This window comes from Melozone crissalis, unplaced genomic scaffold (genome assembly GCF_028551555.1).
Source record: "Melozone crissalis strain CALT ecotype California unplaced genomic scaffold, PUWL_Pcris_2 ptg000004l_1, whole genome shotgun sequence".
Lineage (NCBI taxonomy): Eukaryota > Metazoa > Chordata > Aves > Passeriformes > Passerellidae > Melozone > Melozone crissalis.
Window position 1 is genome coordinate 42,249,859 of NW_026535782.1, and position 25,108 is coordinate 42,274,966.

At 39.7% G+C, this 25,108-nt stretch overlaps 1 protein-coding gene across 1 annotated transcript; it reads left to right on the forward strand.

Moving 5' to 3' along the window:
- The first annotated feature begins 10,965 nt into the window (after positions 1-10,965).
- Positions 10,966-23,200, forward strand: DMC1 (DNA meiotic recombinase 1). The gene is made up of 14 exons (XM_054276515.1): positions 10,966-11,053; positions 12,704-12,791; positions 13,407-13,451; positions 15,663-15,809; positions 16,112-16,194; positions 16,798-16,850; positions 17,725-17,766; positions 18,957-19,029; positions 19,666-19,757; positions 20,265-20,338; positions 20,429-20,543; positions 21,362-21,422; positions 21,955-22,071; positions 22,523-23,200. The coding sequence occupies exons 2-14, from the start codon at positions 12,735-12,737 to the stop codon at positions 22,590-22,592; spliced, it is 1,029 nt and encodes a 342-aa protein (XP_054132490.1). The 5' UTR covers positions 10,966-11,053; positions 12,704-12,734; the 3' UTR covers positions 22,593-23,200.
- Positions 23,201-25,108: the final 1,908 nt, after the last annotated feature.

The window sequence follows — 25,108 nt, forward strand, 5'->3', positions numbered from 1 at the left end:
GGGTTTTTTTGATCAATTTGTCAAATGACATGAACCATTCAGAAAGATTTTCTTGAAGTTCTCAGCAGATGTTCTATCACCCTCATTTCAAACACAATGCCCACAAGCACCTTTTGCACTTTCTGTGCTCTTCAGGGATTCTTATTTGTTGCAGGTCATCATTCCCCAGGCAACATTCACTGCTTATATTTTACTCACTAGCCAAGATCCAAGATACAGCAGACATTTCCTTTAGAAAAAAAAGTAAGGGAAGAATGTGGTACAGGGAAAATGATACTTAACTTTGACTTTCACACCCAGTGTTTAAATATTGTAAAGAATCTAATCTTTTTAATGGGAGGGAAGGCATGTCACATTTAGAAACTGGTTCCTAGCTCACACATCTGTGTAATTGATTCATTTTGGAAATAAAAGCAAATGAAAATCTGAGTCTCTGAAGATTTAAATCTTGTCACTCTGAAAGAAAGGGAAATTGTTTTCATGGGTCAGCAGACAAGCTGTTCTCACAATTCATTCATTCATTTACAGTTGAAGTAATGTGCTACTTCAGTTCCAAGATTAAACAACTGGTAGTGATAACTTGTTGCCAGGGATCATGTTAAGGATGTCAAGCCTGGTGTAGAACACGGCCAAGCTTGTAATCTAAACTGGGACAGGTGAGCCAGTGTGCAGTGGGCTGCAAAAAAGGATAATCTGCCAGTAAAAAATGGGGACTGCAGTATCCAAAACAAATGTCTTAATCTGGTCTTTAGTCACCTAGGTAGGTAGTGACACTTTCCAAAATGCTGCAATAATAAGCACTTATTTTGCAGTCAATGGGAACTGCAGTTCCCATTGTACTAAAATTTAACTACTTAATTATGAGCCCTTGATTTAATTCCAGGTTTGATATCTTGAGACCTGAATAATCTGGATGATGGAGTATAATGCAACAGCATGACCACTGTAGCTAGGTAGAAGTAGCAAATTGCTTTCAAATATCTAATAGAAAGCCACAGGAATTTTTGACATGTTTTTGGTTAATGTTTTAGGAAAAAGGAAAAATGCTTATTTATCACACAAAAAAGGGAAAAGCTCTAAGCACAGGGAGAAGAGAGAGCAAGGCAGAAGGAAAAAAAGCAATTTGGGCAAAGCAGCATGGAAGAAAGTATGAGCAGTAGAAGGAATGGTAGTGGTAAATGCACACAGGCTGCATTGAACCAGAGGCTGGGAACACTGAAACTAATACAGAAGCCTATGAGGATATTCAAAGCTGGTGTTCATAGAGTCAAACATTTTACTTCACTACAAATGCTTCAGAACTAAGCTGAATTATATTGCTCTTAAATTGAAGTTAAGAACAATGCTTATATTGTTAAACACTTAGGGAATTTTCCTGTACTGTACATTGAAGCAGGGAGGGGAGATGGGGTGAGAAGGAGCAGGTCATCAGTCACAAGTCTGTCTGCTCTGTTTAAATCCAGAGCCCTGGAAAACAAGCTGGTAGGAGGGCAAGCTCTTCTCCTTAAAATCTGAAATTAGGTATAGTAAACATTGTCTTTTATATTTACTCATGCTGCCAATGACTTCTCTCAGTGTAGCACACAATTTACTCAGTTTTCAACTTGCTGACTTCTACATATTTTTGTAATGAAAGTTTGTGCTGCCACATGTCTGTCAACAAGTGGAAACAAAATCTTTGGCTTCTCTTGACCAAGCTGAACTGAGTTTTGTTTATTTTTTTCTTTTAATAGTCACTATTGGACCAATGCTAATGGAATCCAGGTCACATTTTATTTTTTTGAATCCCTGTCCTTGTTTATGTTTAAGTACCATCGCAGTGACACTGCCATGCTGCCAGCCACATTCCTCTTGCCACAGGCAGGGCATTGCCATTACAGCATGTTAGAAAAAGCCCTTTAACTGGTGCTGCTTTGTCACTGTGGAGTGACAAGGGAGAAAGATACTTCACTAAGGAATTATGCAGGGAGTGGAATTTGGGAAAAACTAGTTTGCTAATAAAACTGGCTAAGAAAAATACAGTAACCATGAGATGCTAGTGTCATTTTCTATCCAGGCCGGCAGACTGAAACACACAAGTGTGTTGTGATTTGTTAATTTTGTGAAAGCAGTTTATGGAGTTGTCGCAGACATCTTTTCATGAAAATACTTTCCTTAGGATTTTTTCCTCCTGAGAAGCTGAGAGGCCTCAAGAACAAAATGTAAACAATGGTTATCTGCTGCTGTGGAATGCAACAGGTGGATCCATAATTGGTCTCATGTGGATGTTTGGAATTAATGGCCAATCACAGCCCAGCTGGCTCAGACTCTCTGTCCGAGCCACAAACCTTTGTTATTCATTCCTTTCTATTCTTAGCTTAGCTAGCATTCTGAGGAAGCTTTTTCTTCTATTCTTTCAGTATAGTTTTAATGTAATACATATCATAAAATAATAAATCAAGGCTTCAGAAATATGGAATCAAGGCTTCAGAAATATGGAGTCAGATCCTTGTCTCTTCCTTCAACATAAGACCCCTGTGAGCACTGTCACAGGGAGTCAGTAAATCTTGAAGGAAGAAATATTCCAAACTCACTTCTGTTGGAGACAGCTGTCTCGGCTGTGAGCTTTATGGAATAATTCCATCAGTTGCTTTTCACTAGGTAAGGACATTCCCTGATGTCATAGCTATTTTGCAAGACTACAATTGCCTTCTATGACCCTGAAATTTCTCCTGCCATTCCAACAGGAGAGGATGCTTTTATTCCTTTTCCCATGCCTGCAGTGTGGTACTGCTAGCACTAGTGTTGCTGTATTTTGCCCTAGAGATAGCTATGTTTCACTTGGGGATGGGCCAGATTTTTAAAGGGGATGCATGAGAATTAAGACCTTAATCCTAACAATATGGTAAATTACTGAAATTTTGTCTGGCCTTCATTTCTCTTGAAGGAACTGAGACATGGACAAGCTTCTAACAAGTACCATCCTCATCAAACAAGCAAATCTTCTAAGTCCAAACAAGTAAAATATAAGCCAGTGACTTTTTCAGCTGTATAATGGGGAAGAAAAGGTTGAACACTATTTGTTTTTCTAAGAATTTTCTGGCTTGTTGTTGTGAAGACCTCTACTATGCTATGATACATGCTCCCCATATGTGAACCAGGAGAGCGTGTATCCACAGATGGGTATGTGTTTGTCAATCCCAGACAGCTGGAGCCCATCAAAACTGCTTTTGTGTGTGTGTGTGTCTGTGTGTGTGTGTCTGTGTGTGTGTGTGTGTTCCTTTATGTGCCTATATAGTACAAACAGTTTCCTTAGGTTTTGGATTCACTGACATGCTAAGCACATAGAATCTGGACTGCTAATATTTAGTATTTCAGACCCCCACACCCAAGATGCAAACCTTGAAAAGGATAAGAAGGAAAGCATTTGGAAGCAGTCTCAACATATGTTTGAAACTAGAGGACTAAAAACAGCACCTCATCCTAGAGAGGTGAGGCAGTGTTTGAGAAGGATAGGCCATGATGTCGTAGATTGAGTTAATTTTTCTCCCTCCTGCTGACATAGCTGATTTGTTGGCACCCATATACACCCTGTCATACAAAAAAATTTCTTAAGGGCAGTTGCTCATGTAAAGGCAGTGTGGAAGTGGGATTGCTTTGCACATTTTAGTGTTGCTTTTTTGTCAGTTTTCCTCACAGGTCCTGCCCCTAAGCCAGTAAGGTCCACACCCATTACCACTTAAACCTTTTTGTCTTCTTGAGAAGAATGGGTGAGAAGATATTACTCATCTCTTTGGAAGCAGGTCCCCTACCCTTTCAAATATACTTGAATTCCTCCTGAAGAGATAGCCAGGAATGTCCTTCACCCAGACAATTCAGAATCCTGAGCTGATCTGCAGATGCTTTTACTTTAGAAAACATTCTTCAAGACCACTCAGTCATTTCTAACAAATGCCCGGGATGAAAGATGGTTGTTGTTCTCTTCAGCTTCTTCTCTCCAGTTTTCTTTTGCTGCATCAGCAGCATGTGATAGCTGAGGCTGGGCTACTGTGGCTGGTCAGTTAGGAACATCTCATGATTGCAGTTCTGAATACTGAATAAAATTTTGAAATTAAATATTTGAGTGTCTTATAACTTCCTTCTTGTTTGATGCTCATTGCCCAAAGGACAGAGGTCATGTGTAAACTCTGGTCTCAGAAACTCTGACCTATTCCTCTGTCTTGGATTGCCTGAGACTGACTGTTAGAACAGGAAGCGTTGCCTTAATAATCCAGTGGAAGAACAACAGTGGAGGACAGACAAAATAGGAAGAAAGACTGCAGTAGAAAGTACTGGGGTATATTGAACCCCTGTGGGAGTTGTTAATGAGTAGGAGTTGTGCAGCAGCACAGAGTTTCAGAAACACAGATATGTCACTTATAATCACCAATTCAGCAAAAACATGAGAAGGAGAGATTAACAGCTTTTTTTTTTTCAGATATGGACAGAGAAGTGTTTAATAATGAACTCACTTCCAGTAAGACTGGTAAAGAAACCATGGTAATCCATGGAAAGGAGAACAATGGCTTAAAAAAGAATAATCAGGCTAATGAATCTCTGAAGTTTAAAGGTTTGAGATTGAAGAAAATTATTAGCCAGATCATTACTGAAAAATAAGGCCCTATTGTAGCAAAATCAAGGAAAGCAATATTTTAAAGCAAATTACAGTTCCTAAGACCTTTAAATATTATTCTAATGTAAAAATAACTGTATGATGATGTACTCAATGCCTATCCAAGTTTTGAGGTTTGAAAAACAAACTGCTTATGATCTTTTGTGGCCAATAGCCTGACAAACATATGGAATACAAATGAAGCATGATTGGGGTTTTTATCTATCGTTTACATACAAACTCAATTGGAAGCAGCAGGCAAAGCCAAGAGTAAAAAACTGGCCAAAGGAGGAGCATGTTCAGTTCTGCAGCATGGTTGGTTTAAAAGGAAAGCTGATACCAACTGAGAGGCTAAGATGGAAAACCTGAGCTTTTCCATACTGATAAGGAATGTGCAAAGACTGTAAAATTTATTAGTTTTTCAAGCACAGGCTCTTCAAAATTTGTTTTTTTTTTTTTTTTTTAATGAAGAAATGTCTCAAATACCAGTGCTGAATTTCTTCCAAACGTGAATTTAAAAATGTTTTTCCTGTAATACATAATTTTTTTATGTGACCAGTGAAATCTGCCACGACCTAGAAATTTAAATTTTTCTATCAGCTGCACTTTAAATACATTCTTCTTTCTGAATCATGCTAATGACAATGTTGTCCTGAGTACAAAACAGAGCAGTGTACTCAAAGTTATTATTCACCCTACTTGACAACAGAAGCACTCAGCTTCTTTGAGCTGGAATGCATTAAAGGGAAGAAAAAAACATTCAATGAATTACGCTTTTTTCAGCTGTAACACTGAAAACTCTGCTGTCCTATGTTTGGTGCATAAAGCTGCTTTGCTTCATGTATTTTTTCAGACTAATTTTCAGTGCTAATGTGTGAATAAGTTAAAGAAGCATTGACTCTTTTGGCCATAACAGTTAAGACAGTATTTGCAGTACTTCCAACTTTGTTTGCATTAGAAGTCAGAATCTCTCTGTGAAGAATACACACACAGAGGCCTATGTTCTGCAGCACTGAAACATTTTCTTGTTTTAACTCTCTTTCTCATGAGTTATTGCAGTTAAATCAAGTTTTCTGACTCAGCTTCCTGCAACAAATACTTGTTGCTTCTCTCTCCCTTTTTATTAGGCACCAAAGTTTTCAGCCAGACAAATTCTACCCCCTGTATCTGCATTCAGTCCCAGAGAAATCCCTCTGTCTACAGGAACGGTGACAGGTCACCAAATGGTAAAACTGATCCAACACCATGCCAAGGCAGTCTTTCCCTGTCTCTCTCCCTCAACTCCCAGGTGCCTGATTCCATTTTTCCTTTTTTACTGTTCAGATAAGTACCAGAGGGAATGCAAATAGGAGAAAAGCAAATCATAATGCCTTGCTGGGTTAAGGCTAAGCTCAGGCTCACTCTGAGAGCTGGAACATGGGACATTAGTAAGGGCAGTGCAGGAGCCTGGCCATGCTCTGTACTCTGATCAGTCCCCTGGTGCCAGGGACTGGCCATGTGATGTACTTCATTCCCTTAGGGAATGGCTTCCCATTTAATCTGTGAGCAGAGGATTGGTTAGTCAATTCTTCTGGTTTACTTAGCAAAATGAAGATATTCACCCATGGACTTTAACCAGGGCTGTGACTGAGCTTTGATTCAATGCAAGCTTGTCAGAGGCATTGTCACCAAATCTGAAGATTGATAAGAGTTTCATATCAAATAAATTTTATTATTGCTTTCTTCATCCTACTTTTATCTGATCTTGGAGGTAATTCAAATGAACAAAGGTGTATGCAATTGCAATTACTACTCCCATATGTGGGCAGTCTTATTTCATAATTAGTCTGTTACTTCTGTTTATCATAAAGTTAATATTAAGCTGAAGTAGAACAAGGTGCAGTTATTCCAGAACAAAAATCTATGTATGTGGAGTTAGTAAAGAGCAGTTATTTTGGAATTTGCAACAGCTGTTTAGAAAGCTCTCACAGATTAAAAAAAGACCTGCACTTCCCAAAGTACACATTTCATGATTCAGAGTAATATATTTTACCAACTGCATTTCGGTTTTTTTTCAATAGCGATTAAAATAGAGATTCTTTTTTTTTTTTTTGTGCAGAAACTGATAAAACTGTAAAAGGTTGCAGCACCAGTTGCTCAAACAGAAAGAAGTGTTAAAAATGAGAAAGCTGCTTTAAAAAGAAATGTTTTTAAAATTATCTATTAGGTTAAGTTAGAAATGTGCTCAAAGGGTTAGGGTAGTGGCTAGGGTTAGGTTTAGGGTTGAGAGAGTCAAAGAGCCTACAGCTCCAGGAACACGGGGGCTGGAAAAGGTGATCCTGGCAGGGCCTCAACTTTGCTGCACCTACACCTACCAGCACCACACTACATCTGATTTTACGGCATGTAGTGCTTATTATGAATGTTACTTTTTTTTCCCTTTTCTTTTTTTCTCTTTGTTACCCCTAAATCCAGCTTCAGCTCAGCTTTTCTTTGGCTGCTCACTGGTGAGATGTTCACAGCCATCAGGCCAGCCCTGCCAAGCCTGTGCCTTGCCTGCTGCCTTTATATCCCTGTGTTCCTCAGCAAATCGCGTGCCCCCATTCCTCAAGGCTTCTGCTATTGCTCCACGCCTGCATTTCTCTGCACTGCATCACTGTGCTAGTCATAAGTCTCTTTTTCTACGCAGAATAACTGTTTGTTACTTTTGTTTATATCAAACGATGGTTGTACCACACACAGATAAACAGAAGTAAAACAAATTAGCCACAGACCTGGTTAATTATGGAAACTGCTGTCACAGCTAACCAAGGAAAAAATGCAGAAGGGTCAAGAGAAGTTCAAAGCAAACAAACCTGACAAATCTCAGTCCTGAGGCCTTGCACATTCAGTACAAAGCTTATGGCAAATTACTGAGAGTGGCAATATCATATTCCAGGGTTGCATGTTTCAGCTCCAAAGGTCATGAGCAGATAAGAGCAAGCTGCACACACTATGACATAATCCATCATGTTTGGGCATTTTTTTCAAACTGGTTATGCTGGCATTTTTTTCTCTTTTGGGGTAGAGGAAAGCATGCAAGAATTAGATCTCTGTTACCTAAACTTTTAAAAGTAGAAGTTAGTTCAAATATTGCATATTTTTTACAGATAAAATTGCATGGCACAGTTAAGGGTAGCCAACAAGGGTAATGGCAAGGATAGGCAAGGACTGAAATTGTCCCATTCTTTCTCAAAAGATAAAAGAAAATCCACAGCCTCCCTAGCCAAATGGACATCAGAATCTGCTTTGAGATAGATAATCTCTTGATGTCTCTTTCAGTACTATTGTTCTCTATTACTAGTTTGTATTTTTATCTAAAATAAAAAATTCCTTGTGCATTATCAAAATAGACAGTTTTTCTTATCTCCTTTGTCTTTTTGATAGATCACATGTGATATACTGATGTATGTCTCCATAAATCCTCTAACTCGGTTTAGGTTTTGCAAGGACTGTAAGTGGTCTTGTTTCCAGGTTTTTTGCTTTTTAAAAAATATTTTTTATTTTATCATCTCATTCTTAGTTATATGTATAAAGAAATTCTAATTTCACAATCACCTATAAAAATAGTGAATCCTGTGGGGCTTGGACTGCCATAATTTACTGTGTTTGTACAGTTGACATACAGATTATTTATTTCTCACTTAGAAAAATATCCATTCCTGAATTCTCTAGTTGGTATTTTGCTATTACTGTTACCTTCTTTTCCAGTCACATACAATCTGTTGTGTTCCTGACTTGACCTGACATCTCTTTAGTATCAGTGGGCACAGCCTTCTAATTCATCATTTCCTTCATAGCTGCAATGCTGCACCGTGGTCTAGACAGGACATCTTGATAGACAGAAGGGAGGTCTCTAATCCTATAATACATCCTTAGTGATTAACTCAAAATAAATTAGAGGTAGCAAAATCTATATTTTAATGTGTCTTTTTAATGCAGGATCACTCCCAATACTGTAGCATTGAATACTTTTGTCAAGGCTTAGCCTAAGGATCTCAAGACTACGATGGAGCCATAACTCAGTCCCCCAGTACTGTCTCTATTCCTTCCAGTGATTCCATTTTAACAGGGCTCTCCTGTTACTTCAGTCTGAATTTCAAAGCTTGGCTGATCTGATATTTTGCCACTCCTACCCTGAGACCCATTGTATGCACAGAGCTTTTGCAGCTCATCTTAGCTCTGACCAGAGATGGAAAACAAAACCCCAACAACAACAAAACCCCTCATGATTTCCCTATTGCAACTATGGATGAAGTTTGTGAGGATGAAAAGAAAAAATCAGCTGGATACTTAGTATTTTATGGTAATGGTTTGACTTGGTTCTTGTCCAAACAGGTACAAGATCTCGAGTGAGAGGAAATGCATATCACAGTGGTGTGTCTCATTCCAGTGCGTCCCTCGGGGATGGAGATGCATTGGTCAGCAGCAGAACCTGCAAAATGGAAGAAGATGGAGGGATGCATCTACAGTATGGGCTCATTTAGTGTACAACACCAGGTGGAAGCCAAATGAGCAATTAATGATCACACAATGTTTTGAAGGTGCAGAATGTAATTTATTGCCCAAAGTAGCTCTTTGGAGTGGGAAATGGTCTTAAGATTCTGTGCATTCATTGACCTTTCTGAGAACCATTTCACAAACTAAAAGGATAATGAAGGGAAGGCTGTTTACAGAGTGAGGTATTTTCTGCTGCAGAGCCACTCAGCATCACCAGAAGGGTCATCCTCTTCATTCTGTTCTGGAATAAAAACGTACTTTGTGAAGGAATTCACCTTTAAAGGGCTGTCTGCCTAAGTGCTCTTCTGGAATAACTCTTGTGGAATAATGCGGTTTTCAAAAGCTGTGCCAGCCGCTTCCTCTGTACAGACAAAGCCTTGGGCTTCTAGGATTGGACTTTTTGGTACTTAGAGAAATTGCTCGATGTTTCAAATGGAGACCCTGCGAGCACTCCCGTGGTGTGCTGATGATGGCACAGGGCCCTGGGTTTCGTTGCTTGTTTTCTGACTTGGCTAAGAAATGGCTTGGGAAAGGTGCCCTTAACCTCCCCCAGGCAGAGGGTGGGGAAGTTTTCACAAGCCCCTTGGAACAGGCTGAGATGCTGCTCCAATCCCTTCTGCCATTCCAAGCCCACACAAGGGGCAGCCAGGAACTCCTGCTGCTCGCAGGAGATGCGATGTCTCCTTGACATGCAGTCCCGTACCAACTGTGCCACCAGAGGCGAGCTAAAACGGGCGATTGCTTTCCAAATACTGCCTCCAAGAAGCCTGCAGATGTCTCACACAAGTGTTCATATCCTAAAAAGCACCTTTTCCATCCTTTTAAAATGGCAGATTAAGTCATGTGTATGACTCAGGCTCATTTTCTTGTCCTGTGACTCCAGGCAAGTCACTTCTCTTCCAGCTCCCTGACAGGTTTTGGCCATCCAATCCAAAACCGCCGTGTGTGCCTTGTTGAGGAAGATGCGTGAGCGGCACCCTGGAAAAACAAAAGGCAGAGCTGTGTTGAGCTAAATGCCTTCCAAACCAACGCGGTGTTAACTAATGCTGCCTTTCCCAGCTGTGGAGCGAGGGCAATGCGATAGATATTCCGGACAGACAGAGATTACAGTGGCCGATAAACCACGGGCGATGGACTGACTGAAGACGGAGACTGAGGCGTCTTCCAGCGCGGGGCGGGGGAGGGAAGGGCCCGCGCCGCCCTCATGGCGCCCCAGGGCCCCGCCCCGCGCCGCCGGCGGGAAGGCGGCCGGGCCGTACCCTCAGGAGGAGCGAGGCGGGCGGCCGTGGCGGGCTCGGCGCCTCCGCCCCGGGTACTGCACCCACCTTCTCCCCGGGAGCTGCCCGGGCATGAGCTGGGGATTTAATTACTGTTCTAATTTTGATGGGGAATTACGGTGCTTTGCGGGGGAAGGGAGATTCAGCGGTCCCTCGCCCTTTGGGAACAGAAATGTACATCTCATGAGGAGGCAGCTGGCAAAGAAAAGCCGAATAAATCTGTGTGTTGTTGACGATTAATCAGTTATTTTGCTCTGAGGCAACAGATGTGAGGTCGCGCCGTGAGGTTCCTTGGGGCAGGTTGGATCGGCCCCGGCCCGGGGAGCCGAGCTGTGCCGCCACTTTCTGCCAGCCCAAGGCCAGGGGGAATTGCGGGGTCCCTGTCACGCCAGCAGGCTGGAAGGACACCGCGGTATCCTGGTCTTGCTCACCTGCCCTTGGGTACTTGAGGTGGCACAAGATTGTTGGTGGTTTTTCATGGATTTGCTCTGCTGTCTCAGACTTTCACCCTTTTATCTGCTTCACTGCAGGCAGTGGTGACTGGAATCCTTCAGGTGTGCCAACACACACCAGCAGCAGGACAACGCTAAGCAGGAGGATTTTTTTCGTACCTAAAGCTTTTAATAGGGTGAGGTATAATTTCTCCATTTTCCCTAATAGCCTGCAGGAAGGCGCAGGTCTGGGTCTGCCTGCGTCTGCTGTGCGATGCCAAATGCCTAAGGATGGGGAGTAGAACAATCCCATAACCTGCTCAGTGGGGGTTGAAGGGCAGAATTATGTGCATTTTGTGAGGATGTTTCTAATGAAGAAGGAGATTGTAATATAGTTTTAATGCCTCTTGCACTACCTGTTTTTCTTCCTTCGGTATTTGAAGCTAGGGAATTTTTCAAATCTCCCAGAGTATCTTTTAATTAGTGTTTTGCTGTAATTATGCGAGGGCATGATTTGTCACTCCATAATTGTCAGAGTTCTGAAACAGAAATTAAATATACCATGACACTATCAGAAACAACTGATTTTATAAGAATGTTTCCATTAAATGCTAACAGAATAAGATAATTCTGAAATTCTGATATCCTGTTCCTTTCTTACCCAGCCTCTATATACACAAAATTCTTGCAAGCAAATTAGTATCCATTTACAAGGTGAAAAAAAGGCCTTTTGCAGATATTTAGCCTAAACTATCCCAACCTTTGTTAGACATAGCCCATCTTATAGTTTGTGGATTTTGTTAACAAATGAGCAAATAAATATATGCACACATTTTGGTGTGGTGGTCTACAAAACTTTTGATCATCCAGAGCTAGAACACCCAAGTATAAGCTCACAATTTAAACAGAAGCAATTTAACCCATTTACAAAGCCACAAAAATGATAGAGTAGTTTGGTTATATGATCATGTTTCTAAGGAACTACTTTGTATTCACTATTCTTGCATTCATAAAATTTAAGGAGGTCACACTTTGCTCATTTAACCACAGCGTCACTAAGTGCCTATTCCAGTTCTAGGCATTGCTTAGAGCAAGTCACATAGAGAGGGCAGTGAAACTGTGCTGGAGTGCAGACATGGCAAGTTAACAATGAAAAAACATGAAATGAGCTCTCTGTATATAGGTTTTCACAATAAAAGTTCCAGGTTTTTATTACCCTTCTTTTGTTCTCTCCATGCAAACATACTCCTTACAACCATTACCTGCACATGTTCAGCATTTATTGGTCATTTTGAACCTCAGCAAGAACTTCAAAACAAATACGGCTTTAAAAATCTGCTCTCAAGATACATCACTAAGAAGTTTTAGCCTTCCCAGTACTGTTTTGTGTGTTTTCTGTCACATAAAGATGGAGAGGCTGAGCTGTTTCATTGCCTTGCCATTGCCCATTCTGTCTGCAACTATTTTGACTTTTGGTATAAAAACACAGACTGCCTTTAGCATTCTTACCAGAATAAATTCCACTAGTGCTAATTCATTTTAAATGTTCCCACCTCCAAAACTCATCTCTGACCCAAGATTCTCACAAGGGAATGAGATCTCTTTTCCAAATACCTATGAAGCCCTTTCTAGCCGAACTGGTTTGTCTGAATGTAAAGCCATAGATTTTCTCCTTTTGGCCTGGTAGGTTAGATAACGAAGAGTTGGAAGCAGAATCCAAATTTAAATCCATATATGATGTCATACTGACATGTTTCTGTAGGTCAAGGACTTCTTAAAAGTCCTTTTACAGACATGTACTCATTTATTGCCTCCTCATGACTCTCTTTGTTTGCATTTCTCGCTAGTGATCAATACTTTATTGCGTGCTCTTTCACGATGAAGGCCATGGAGGATCAAGTAGTCCAAGAAGAACCAGGATACCAGGATGATGAGGTAAATTTGTTATTGATTGAAAACTATATGCAGCAAATGTTCAAAGGTATTTTGAGAGTCTTAAGAAACCCACAGAGGGACAGGAGGTCCCCAAAAACCATCAGGGAGTTCAATGCATTTAAAATTTTGTTCCAGTCTACTACCAAGAAAATCTCATTCCCCATGTCCCTGTACAGCCTGGCTCTTCAAGTAATTTTCATTAACCTTTCAAAAGCTGTGCATGGTTTTTAATGGGATTATCATTATTTCATCATATTTTACACTTCTATATTAAATCCAAGGGGACTATCAGTTAATTTTCTGCTTCTGAAGAATGATCATCAGCATGAAAAGTGTGAGAAATTATGGTAGAAAAGCTGCAATTATGATGGTGCTAACACAAGTTTTATTAGCACAGCAGAGGATTAATTGCCTGTGAAGATACACTTTATGGAGAAGATGATAGGAAACATGGAGGCCTTTTTGGCTCACTATGGCTTTGCTTATTTCAGTTGTCCAACAACTTATGTATTATTTGTGAAAAGTCAATAAATGTTTACAAATCTGAAACATATTGAGATACATGTAATAACAAGAAAAAGCAACATCTATTTTTTTTTCTGCTATTTTGTTTAGGAGTCCTTTTTTCAGGATATTGACCTGCTGCAGAAGCATGGAATTGTAAGTATTAGCAATCACTTGATCACACAGAATTGTCCCTCAAAAGCTACTGTAAGATTGTTTCCAAAATTGTATACACATTGATGCAAATAACTGAAATTCCTCCTTGCTGTAAGTTCTAACTCAGTCAGTGGAGACAAATTTTGCCTTTGGTGATAAGACAGATTTTTAGAAAATCTCATTCACATCAGATTCCTAAATAAAGTGTCAAGATACTCAAAGTATTTAGCACCTAGCACTCTTGAAAAACCAACTGCTTGCTAATTTATTTGAAAACTGTGTGATAGATTATTTCCTGTTCCTGCCAATCTTTGTAATTACTCCTGCATTTTTGGTGCCTGTGAAATTACACTGTGACAATTGTTACTACACTATTTTCAGCATGCTAGCACAGGGGGTAGAGTAGGAGTGTGGAAAATATTAGTAGCTAGAGAAATAAGTGGTTAGTTTTCTTCATCAAATGTGAATTTCTATCATTGCTATCATCATCACATAAACATCAGCTGTTTATTTTAATTGCAATTATTATATGTTTATCTAGGAGACTGGCTCATGGATTGGAATCCTGTTATAATCAGAGTTATATAAGCCGAATAAAAAGTTGGATTTGTGTGAAGTAATGTGAGATTCAATAAAAGTGACTACAGACAGATAAAGATGGGAAGGACGTATCACAGTGACTCATCATTAGTCAGCACTGCAGTTACTGTGCTGACCTGTCAGCAGTGCAATTGTTGGCAATTTTTTTTATTAGCAGTTCACTGGCAGTTTTAAAGATAGTTCTGGAGAAGGATCACATGGTTGGGAGTTCAAACAATGGGTCAACATAGGAAAAATAAACAAATTATTGCTTAAAAAATGTAGCAAGTTGATCAGAGTGTGACCTGAGCTGGAAGGGAGCTGTACTACCCTATCAGTATGCAACAAGGCATGCCATTCACTGAAGGATACAAATGGATGAAGGTTTGAAAACTAAGAATAACGACTTAGGCTGTTCTTCTGGGGTTGTAAATGTTTTCTGCTCCTTTCCATCAATTTTTTTCTTTCTTGCAAGTTGTTATTCCCACACCTCAGAGGAAGTTTTTGGTCTCAGCTGTGCCACCTAAAAGCTCTGTGCAAACATAGGATGACTGCTATATGTTCACTTCATTTACCTGGAGAAACAATTTTTGTGGGTTTAGAATTTTTTTTCAAGGAGTAGAGAGAAAAATATTTACTGGATATGCCAGTGTGCCCAGAAAGAGAATCAGAATTAGAACAACTGAGACTGTGATTTGGTGATCCAAAGTGTTTGGTAGGATTTAAGGTGCTGTTACCCCTCAGCCTCTGCTGAGTGTCACACATGTATCACAGGATGAGAAACAAGCTTTGAAATAAACATGACTAATTTCTCACACAACCCCCCCTCCCTTCTTATGCTCAATGTACCCACACACTCTAAATAAATAGATTATATGTCCAGTTCATAGGTTTTTTTCAAAGAAAAATCTTGAACAGAAATGGCAAATTGATGTATTATCCCACACCTTTCACATAGTATGTTTTCTTGTGAGTAATCTGTTCTTGCTTTTACATTTCCAGTGATGTCAGAGTCATAAAATGAGGTGAAGGAAGGTAAAATATGTCAGTAGGGTGCTGTCTGAAGTTGTGCTGTTCCCAATTTATGAAAAAGGAGTAGCTCACTCCAGCCCAAAGTGTCCCTCAGATCTGCAGGACACGTGTTTTAAACTGGACATGCTGAAACAGCACAGCAGTTAGACTCAGTTTCCAGTGATCCTTGTGAATCAGCTCCCAACTCTCCACCACCAGATTATCTGGTTTACAGATTATCTGTGCTGAGGGACCAGGGACAGACTGTGTTATAGGGTGTCCAAGGTCCACACTATCTGAAACAATTCTGTACTGTTTCTTTACTATCAGCATTGATCTAGAAAAACTGACACTGAAAGGGGAGGAGTAAATACCCAGACATCTTTCTCTCAAAACCACCAGAAGCTGCTCTCTGCACCATGATCCCTCACACCAATATTACTCAAAATTTAGTTTTGTTGCTGTCACAAGCTACACAATGAAGAGTTTACTGTAAATCTGTTTCTTTCCTGGCGAAAACACAGGCATATGAACATAAACTTAAAATATTTCGCTAAGGTTTATTTCACCCTCTAGTTGTTAACTGTCCTGAGTACTCACAGAAGGGAAATTTCTTTGCAGAATGTAGCAGATATTAAAAAGCTGAAGGCAGTTGGGATTTGCACAATCAAAGGAATCCAGATGACCACAAGGAGGGCACTGTGCAACGTGAAGGGGCTCTCAGAGGCCAAAGTGGACAAGATTAAAGAAGCAGCAAACAAGCTTGTTGTAAGCCAGTCACTTTCCTGAGAGTTTGAACTTATGCTGGCCTCTCCAAAATGCTGTCCAAGATTTCTCTTAGCAGATTTCCCACTGCCTCATCAAAATAATTTTGAAAATTATTCTGCCTGTTACTCTAAGGCATAATACTTTATACTCCACAACAACCAGATGAATGCTGTGGTGTTTTTTATACCCAACCCACGGGCATGAGGCAAGGGGGAAAAGAAGATATTTGGGTGGGATATTGCACTTTCAACTTCAGGTTAAAGCTAAAATAAACCTCTCATGTTCTCTTTGGTCTTCCCTAGGAACCAGGCTTCCTCACTGCCTTTGAGTACAGTGAAAAACGGAAGATGGTATTTCATATTTCCACTGGCAGCCAAGAATTTGAGTAAGCTTATCTTTTATATCCTCCCTTCATCCAAATGTTCCCAATAATCATCTTAATTGTCTTTAATGAGATACAGAAAAATAAAGGAATAAATATTCAGCTAGGACACATAGATTCCCCTTGCATTTGGAGTTAGTGCTGCCCTAAAGAAGTCTACATCAGTAAGCACCAAAACCAACTCCTTTTCTGAGATGAAACTGGACTTTGTACAGTCACTGTAAATAAATATTTGGCATCTAGAAATCTTGACTGTATAATTTTTTGCCTATCAAAATAATCTGCAGGTTTGAGGTCAAAATTGCAAGTCTTCAAGTCCTCCCTTGAGATATTTTCATGGAATGTTATTTTCAAATATTATTTTCAATATTATTTTCTCTTCTTTCTTTCCAGTAATAATTTGTATAGATCTTTCCTTGCACACAAAAAGGGAGGTAAAGACAGAGTTAATTTTTTATGAATCAATGATCATTTAGTACCCTGCACTTAATGCATCAAGTGAGGGGCTTCTTTGGGGCAGAAATTACTTTCCTTAAAGCAGTAAAAATGTCTCTGTTTTATTTTCATCTTGTGATTTTTTTGACCATAACTTCTCTCTTTCTGTAGTAAGCTTCTGGGTGGTGGAATTGAAAGCATGGCAATCACTGAGGCCTTTGGAGGTGAGAGAACCACATTAAACGAGTATTACCAAACAAAGAATTGCAACTTAATTTAGATTTTAATTCAACTTGGATTACTTCTATCAAGTTTCCCACATTGTAGTTATAAAGATGAGTATCTGCATGTGTGAAAGAAATAATCCACTTCTCTTTATGTTTTCCCATTTTTCCTCTTCATTTGCTTGCAGACTAAGTTTGAGCTGAGTAATCATTACTGGGCATGCTGATTCAGCACAACATAGCATTACTAAGACTATTACTAACATGCCAGAGTTCTCCCTGATGCAGTGTAACAAAATTGCCACAAAAGGTATTTTAGTTATGCACACTTAAGGTACACTGCACTTTATATAGATTTTGAAATTACAATTAAGCTACTGTTACAGTACACCTAATTAGTTGGTGCTTGACACTTCAGCAACAAGCGTTCATAAAACAAAGTACTATTCCCATTAGAAGACAAACTGGGGGCTAATGTGTTTTGGTAGAATGAGATTAACAAACTTGTAAGCTTCTCCTTGATCATTTTACTGGAAATGAAACTGGGCTAGGTTAATGGAATCAACCATTTCTTTCCCACCCCGCCCCCCCATTATCACTTTTCCACAGGTGCCATATGGTTTTAACTTCCACACACAAGAGAATGACTTCAGCAGTCAAGCACGATCAAATTAAAGCACTTCAGATTTTGCTTTTCATGTAACACATTTCTCCTGCACAGAATATGATTTAGAAATTGAGGTTAAATGATTTTAACAGGTAGAGATTGAGGTGAATTTTGTAAGTAGGAGTTTCTAACTGCAGTAATTCCTGAATCTGTCAAACTTGGAAAAAGAAACCCTGACTCTTTTTTTCCCTTCTCTTTATTTAACAGAGTTCCGGACAGGCAAAACCCAGCTATCTCACACTCTTTGTGGTAGGTATAACACCTTAAAATAGAACAATGTTTCTTCTCAGTGAATCCATTGTTTACCACTGTATCAGAATTAAACACATAGAGAAAAGTCAGAATCTTTTATTTTTACAAATACAGTTAAACAGACCTTGGTGACTCTTACCTCCATAAACCGTGTTTGAGTAGAGAATTCATACAAATTGTTACTTTTTAATACTGCCCACATCCATGAAGGTTTTGCCATAAGGAGAGGAAGTTAATAGGCTGTCTTAGATAAACCAATGAAACACACCATCTGGAAAAGCAGAGCACAAATATGTGTCACATGGGGCATTGCTCAGAAAAGGGCAGAGGCAAATTTTTTTCCTCAGCAATTCTTTGACTGTCCTGGTTTCAAGAGGTTTTGCTGAATATGGCATTCTGAAAGGGCACTGGAAGGGTACTACTGGCTGTCAGTGACTGGATAAACAGACTTTGGCAGCCACCATATTTGGGCAGTGCCAAAAACAGCAGGACGCTGATTTCCCAGAGATATCTCTCAATGTGTAAACAGAAGTAAACAGTAACTTACATAACTGTTAATGCTGCTGGAATTACCAGACACTGGGTAGGCAATTTCTATTAAATTAACCCCCTATATTCTAAAGTGAAATATGGCATGTTCTGGAAAAACAAGGCCTCTTCTGGTTAGTACAGCGTAATGGTTAGCAGAGTCATACCCTTTTGCATGAATGATTACAACTGGATTGAGTATTTTAGCTTATTCATTCCAAAGAGACTAAATCCACAATCAGCAACTATTTGCATATCAGGAAAAACTCATATCCAAAGAATTTTTGATCATAGGAGCTACAGCTGGAAAAAGTGCCTACTAAGTCAATAGAATTAATTTGGGCAGAGGATTAAGAGGAGACTTTGTGTGTAAGAACTCACTAATAATATCCCTAATACACAGATTTAGTGATGGTACTGAGTAAAACAGTTTTGACACCATTAATTAAATCTCATCTGATCTGCATTCAAGAAAAGTGGGTTGAGCTTATTCTCAAGATGGCAGTAAGACAAGATACTCCTGATTTTCACATTGATTAAAACTGACAGTTCTTTGTGATATGGATAAACAGTTGTATTTTATTTAAAAAATAATGATAGATGGAGTAAGAAAATATTTTTCCTGCTTTTTCATTTTAATCTTGTATGCTTCTCTGTAGTGACAGCTCAGCTCCCAGGACCAAATGGCTACACAGGTGGAAAGATTATCTTCATTGATACTGAAAACACTTTGTATCTTTTTGACTGTTAAAAGCTCCAGGTGTGATGAACTGGAAAGTTAATGCATTTTAATTAGTCATAAGGAAGCTTCATACATGTAAAACATGAGGGGCACAGAAATCATGGATAGCACAGAGTGTAGTGGCCCACAAGGAAGTGAGATTTTCTTTTGTCATTTGATGTAATCCAACCTGAAAAAATTAGTTAGGAATTGGATTTTATTTTAACTGGGTTTTTTTTTGTTTGTTTGTTTTTGGGGGTTTTGTGTTTTTGCAATCTAGTAGGCCTCCTACAGGTTATAGCAGCTTTTCTCTTCAAGATAAATTTATCTAAGTACTAAACACTATTTTTAACACTTCACATTTGCAGTAGACTGTGTATAAACAGGTTTTGCTAAATTCCTAGAGCACAGATATGCATATGTCAACCCCCTCGCCTCAAACCCTAAACACAAAACAATTACCATCGTGAGCCCTAAACTATCTTTAGGGTACGTGGGACAGCCTGAAGACAAAAAGTCAGTCTTCTCTAGGACTAAAATAAATATTCTTCTTTTTTTTCCCTCCATAGTCCTATTTTGGAATGGAGTTTATTATTTTCAGAGCATGGTTTGCACTAGGAGAAACCCTTAACTCTGACTCATGCCAGCCGACCGGATCGCCTGCGTGACATTGCGGATCGCTTCAATGTGGACCACGAGGCAGTGCTTGACAACGTGCTCTATGCACGTGCATATACCAGTAAGACCATTTCTGCAATTGGCATGATAGCTAGGCTTTTCTCCTCTCAGTTTTTTCTCTCTCTCTTTCCATTTTAATAGTTCTCAGTTCATTAACACTTCTCAGTTTACTAACAGCTCAACACACTCTCTATCACACGACACCGCTTTAAAACTTCAAGAAATTTTGAAATAAGACTTCTTTAAGAATGCAATATAAACATAAATGATTAAAACATTTTCTGTGTGTCATTTAATTCAAATTAAATTAAAATGTATATATTAATTTTCAGTTCTTAACAAAAAGCTGTCTTCATGCAGAGTGAAGATTTTCACAAAGAAGTTTTGTGAGATGGGTGAGAAAAAACTGGAACCTGCTAAGTAGATTGTTACTGGGCACTGGATTTAAAACTGCTGGCAATGAACAAATAACCAGTGCAGACATTTAAAGTGGAATTTTGAAGTTCAGGCTTTGTTCTTTCCGAGTTCTTTCTGGTCCTAATTTTTCTTGGTAACTGCTTCCCACTAGGTGAGCATCAGATGGAATTGCTTGACTATGTAGCAGCCAAGTTCCATGAGGAAGCTGGTATCTTCAAGTTATTGGTACAAGACTTCTGTATGCTTACTGTTCTCAGAATAAGTGTTCCTGTTTTCTTTCACTATATTTACTTACCCAGCATGATTACAATGCAGATCATTGACTCCATAATGGCACTTTTCCGTGTGGATTTCAGTGGTCGCGGAGAGTTGGCCGAACGACAACAGAAACTGGCTCAGATGTTGTCAAGACTCCAAAAAATATCAGAAGGTATGGGAAACATGGCAAGATTTGGAAAACATGGGCTGAAGTCACTACCAGTAGCTGTTGGTAGCACAACCACTTCGTAGTCCAGGTATATTATCAATCAGGCTCTAGCCCAGGGATCTTTCCTCACTTTACACCTCTGTCACTTACCAAAAAGAGCAAACTGATAATATATTATTTCAAGATGATAGATTGAGAAAACTTATGGACTTTCCAACATTTAGAGTTTTTCTAGAAATACTTTCAGGCCCTAAATGAGATAAGAAGTTGTAGAACTGGACAAATACTCACTAATTGTCTTCCCCAAATTTCAACAAAAAAAAGACAGAGAAAAGAGGATGAAGGCATAGAGAATTAAAAAGCCATGCCTCTTGCCACTTTCTCAGTACTTTGCAATGCTTTGAGGGATGATGACAGGATGAATGGAGTTCTTTCTCTTTGGAATGTCTCAGAAATGTTGATGAGGAATGAATAAATGCTTTTTTCCTGAAGTGGGAAAAAAAAAAAGGCAAACAGAAAAAGGGAAGGAGAGGGAACTTAGGGCAGGGAGCCAACAGAGAATAGATGGGAACTGAGAAAGACTTGTTCACTGGAATTGTGAAAAGGACTCATTTTTGGTGTATAACAGCTGAAGCTGTGCAAGAGCAAATCTAGGCTGTGTCCTGATTAACTGCAACCATCAGTCATAAAGAATATTTTCTTCTCATTCATTTGAAATTTGAAATGCTTCAGCAGAAACCTTGCTTTTACCATGCATGAGAGAATATTTTGGAACTCTAATTGGAAGAAGTCTACCTTCTTTGCAATGTCTTCTCTTGCAGAATATAATGTGGCTGTGTTTGTGACCAACCAGATGACTGCTGACCCAGGAGCAACTATGACGTAAGATACTTCTTCTCTCTCTTTTAAAAAAATTCCTGTATTTTGTATTATGTATTTAACATAAATGAGAACTGAGATTGTGAGGTGCAAGAGGCACTGAAATGAAAGATCAGATTGGTCACTGTTCCCTGTGGTATTAGGAATTCCTACGTAAATTACCTCTGGAAGTTTCTCTCAGTTTTTGGAATGAGCTTTTTTATGTTTATCTGCTGCCTGCTGTGGTGGTGTGATTTTACCGTGACTTAAACAAAGAAAATGAGCTGTAAAAATATTGAAAAAGCACCACATTTTCCTCTGGAGCAGCTTATATGTGATATTTAAGGTGTGTATTTCTTGAGCCTCTTGAATTTAATGGCAGGAAAATGATGCCAGCATTGAACATTTGAGACAAGTGTGCAAAAGTCGGGTTTCTAATGTATTTCCCTATTGATAATTCGTTACTGAGTTGAATACGGCTCAGTCTGACAGTTAATCACGGTATTAACCTCTGGAATTTGCACAGTGAATCACCACAATTTTCTTGCTAATTCAGCTTTCAGGCAGACCCAAAAAAGCCCATCGGGGGCCACATCCTTGCTCATGCTTCAACTACCAGGATCAGTCTGAGGAAAGGGAGAGGGGAGCTGCGTATTGCAAAGATCTACGACAGGTAAACAGGAGGGAAGGTGACAAATTTCAAGGTATTGAAACTTTCTGGATGGTACACTGGGAGAAAATCTGAAAGGACAAACTAATTAACAGATTAAACGACTAATTAAAGTTGTCTTGCACATTGCATACATTAAATAACATCATCTTTCATCATAAATCCTACTCGATGCTCAGCTCTTAATGAAAACCATCAAATACTTTGGTAGGACTGGTGGTCCTTTGGCAGGAAAATTCTGGACATATTAAATTCCTGAGTTTTCCTGACACAACAATTTCACATTTTCTGATCCTGATGATATCAATCACGTTCTACAGTTTGCACATAGGTATAAAGGCACTGAGGTATTCCAGGTTGCTCACACCCACAATATCACAACATTCTGGAGACTCTTTCACAACTGCATTTTACATGGAGAAACCCACAAGTTTCTTGTTTCTTTTTCTCCCAGCCCTGAGATGCCTGAAAATGAAGCCACATTTGCAATAACTGCTGGAGGGATTGGGGATGCCAAAGAATAGGTAAAAAAATGATGTAAATGTACAGCTAAAAACCAGCTGGGCAGTTGGGATGAAGATTTGTGAAAGGTCGACAACTACCTGGCTGCATTTCTAGCTTTTGGGAGATATTTAAGGTATTTTGGGAGAAAATAGGATGGACTTTGTACAGTTCAGTTTTACTGAACTAAAATTTTGGTCATTTAGGATTTTTGTTTTTCAATAGAACTTTTAGCACACAAAGATTTAAGCCATTAGATTGTGAGTTGTTCTTAGAATCCTTTTCCTATCTTTTGTGAAAATCAAACCTGTCCTTTCACATGGGAGTGAATATACTCTTTCTTAATTTATTTCAAAGAGAGTGTCTAAGTGGTAGAATTTAACAGTGTGAAATGCAACAGAACTGGAATAAACTCAGTTATAAAATTGACATATATAGATGGAAAAGGCAGTGGGAGGAACAACAGCTCAAGAACTTGACGGATTTTCATGTACTGTAGAGGAACAAGTAGTTTTAAGAATACGTTTTTAAACATTTTTATCTTGACTAGATAATGTTCATGTTTTTATTTAGCATTTTCTACTTTTTGGACAGAATGTTTGAAACCTGTTCTTATTAAAGTTAAAAATAAAGACTGTGAATTAGAACAGAAGTCTGACTATGTTTGGGTGCTTTGAATAAAACTCCCCTCTCAAAAATCTCATTGATCTTTCATGAGAAAAATAATCTGGGTGCAACCCAATACCTTAAAACCTTTTTTCTAGTTCTCTAAAGAAACTTGATATAATTGACTTGTCATTCCTCTAGTATAAGTAAGACTATTAAATATTACTTTAAGTAATATTAAATATTGTTACTATAAAAAAAAAATAAAACAAATCCTGGGGCTAGATAGGAGGGGCTGGCACCAGCACTTATACCAAGGAAAAGGCACTTGGGATTCAGCTTGCTGAGGGAGCAGCCAGCACAGGCACAGCTCTGAACTAGCAGGAGGTGTAGGTCACAGGGGGCAAAAGAAGAAGCTGGGAATACAGAGAGAAACAGGGCATTGGGGCCAAAATAACAGTTCCTTTTACAATATCTCCAATGCTCATGGAATTGCTCGTTTAAAATAAATTAAACAATACATACACACACATGGATATAATGGGGAAGTCTTACTTTGTCCTCTGGTAATTACAATGAGTCTAATTTTGGGATCTGGTCGAAGAACTCGTCTTCACTGGAAAAAGAATTTTTTTGTTTAGGTTACCAAATGCATGTAAGATGACATCAAATAAAAAGGCAGCAATGACCAGAAATTCATGGAAGAGAAGCTTGACATTTTAGCCAGGCTTTTCCTTGTGACAGACCTAGAGGGCTTGCCTTCTTTAAGTGGTTTCTTAATAGATAGTTGATGTTTTTCCTGAAGTAAAGCACTATTTTTCACGGTGGAGAAAAGACTAGAGAGCTGAAGGCTGGGAAGCCAGTTCATCTGAGAGAGCCAGGAATGGATCAGCCATTGTCATTTAATGCACTGTCCAGTCCTTTGCACGTGCCAGGCTTTCCCACACTGGGCATTTGTATCCAGTGGCCAAGTACCCAGTGCCAGTGAGAGTGTGCAGTGTCACTTGACTCCCTGCCACCCACTTGAAAGACCCAGGTTTCTTACAGAAACATTCTTCCATTTTATTTTAAGCACTCGGATTGCTTTTTGCTTTCTCACACATGTGATACATACATACATATATATATATATATATATATATATATATATATGTGTGTGTGTGTGTATATATATATAGCATGTGAAGCTAAAATGGTAATTTGCATGTTGTTCTAGGCTGGTATTTTTATCCAAGGGCCAGAAAGTAAAGGGGACCCGCTTTCCCTTCTGCCAGTATAACCAGTGTTTGATAACCTGACAGCCCAGAAATTACTGCTGATAGCGATAACACGGTGTGGGCCAGGGCTGTGTTTGGCTGATCTAACCCCACCATCCACGGGACACGGCTCTTTGTGCCAGGACACACTGACCTGGCGATAGCACATACACGGCACAAAAGGATTTATGGTCTGTGCCACGTAATCCCCTCGTGGATGATTCTGCCTTTCAGCGAGGAGCCTCTGGCTCGCGGGGAATTCTCTCCCGGCCTGCTGGCGCTCAGGCGACAGCAAACATCATGGCCGCTGTCACTCTGCTCCTGCCCCCGCTAATCTGACAGGGAATAACCTCGGCCCGCTGGAGCCGCCACAGAGGTCCAAAGGGCCGCTCCTGCTCCGGCCCAGCGTCCCGTTATTGTTCCGCCATCGTCCCATCACCGTGTCCTCAGCCGCGCCGCCACCTTGGCGGAGCCCGTAGGCGAGCAGGCGACGGGCCGTATTCTTCAAACCGTCTGCGAATCCAGCGTAACCCTCCCGCCCGGTACGCACGGTCCGCGTAAGAATGTTACGCCATGCACACCGGGCTCTACGCCAGCCTGAGTTACGCACCTTGCGTACGCCGTGCGCTTACGTAACGTGCGCCTCGGCCCAGGTATTCCCTGCCCTGCAGAAGGGG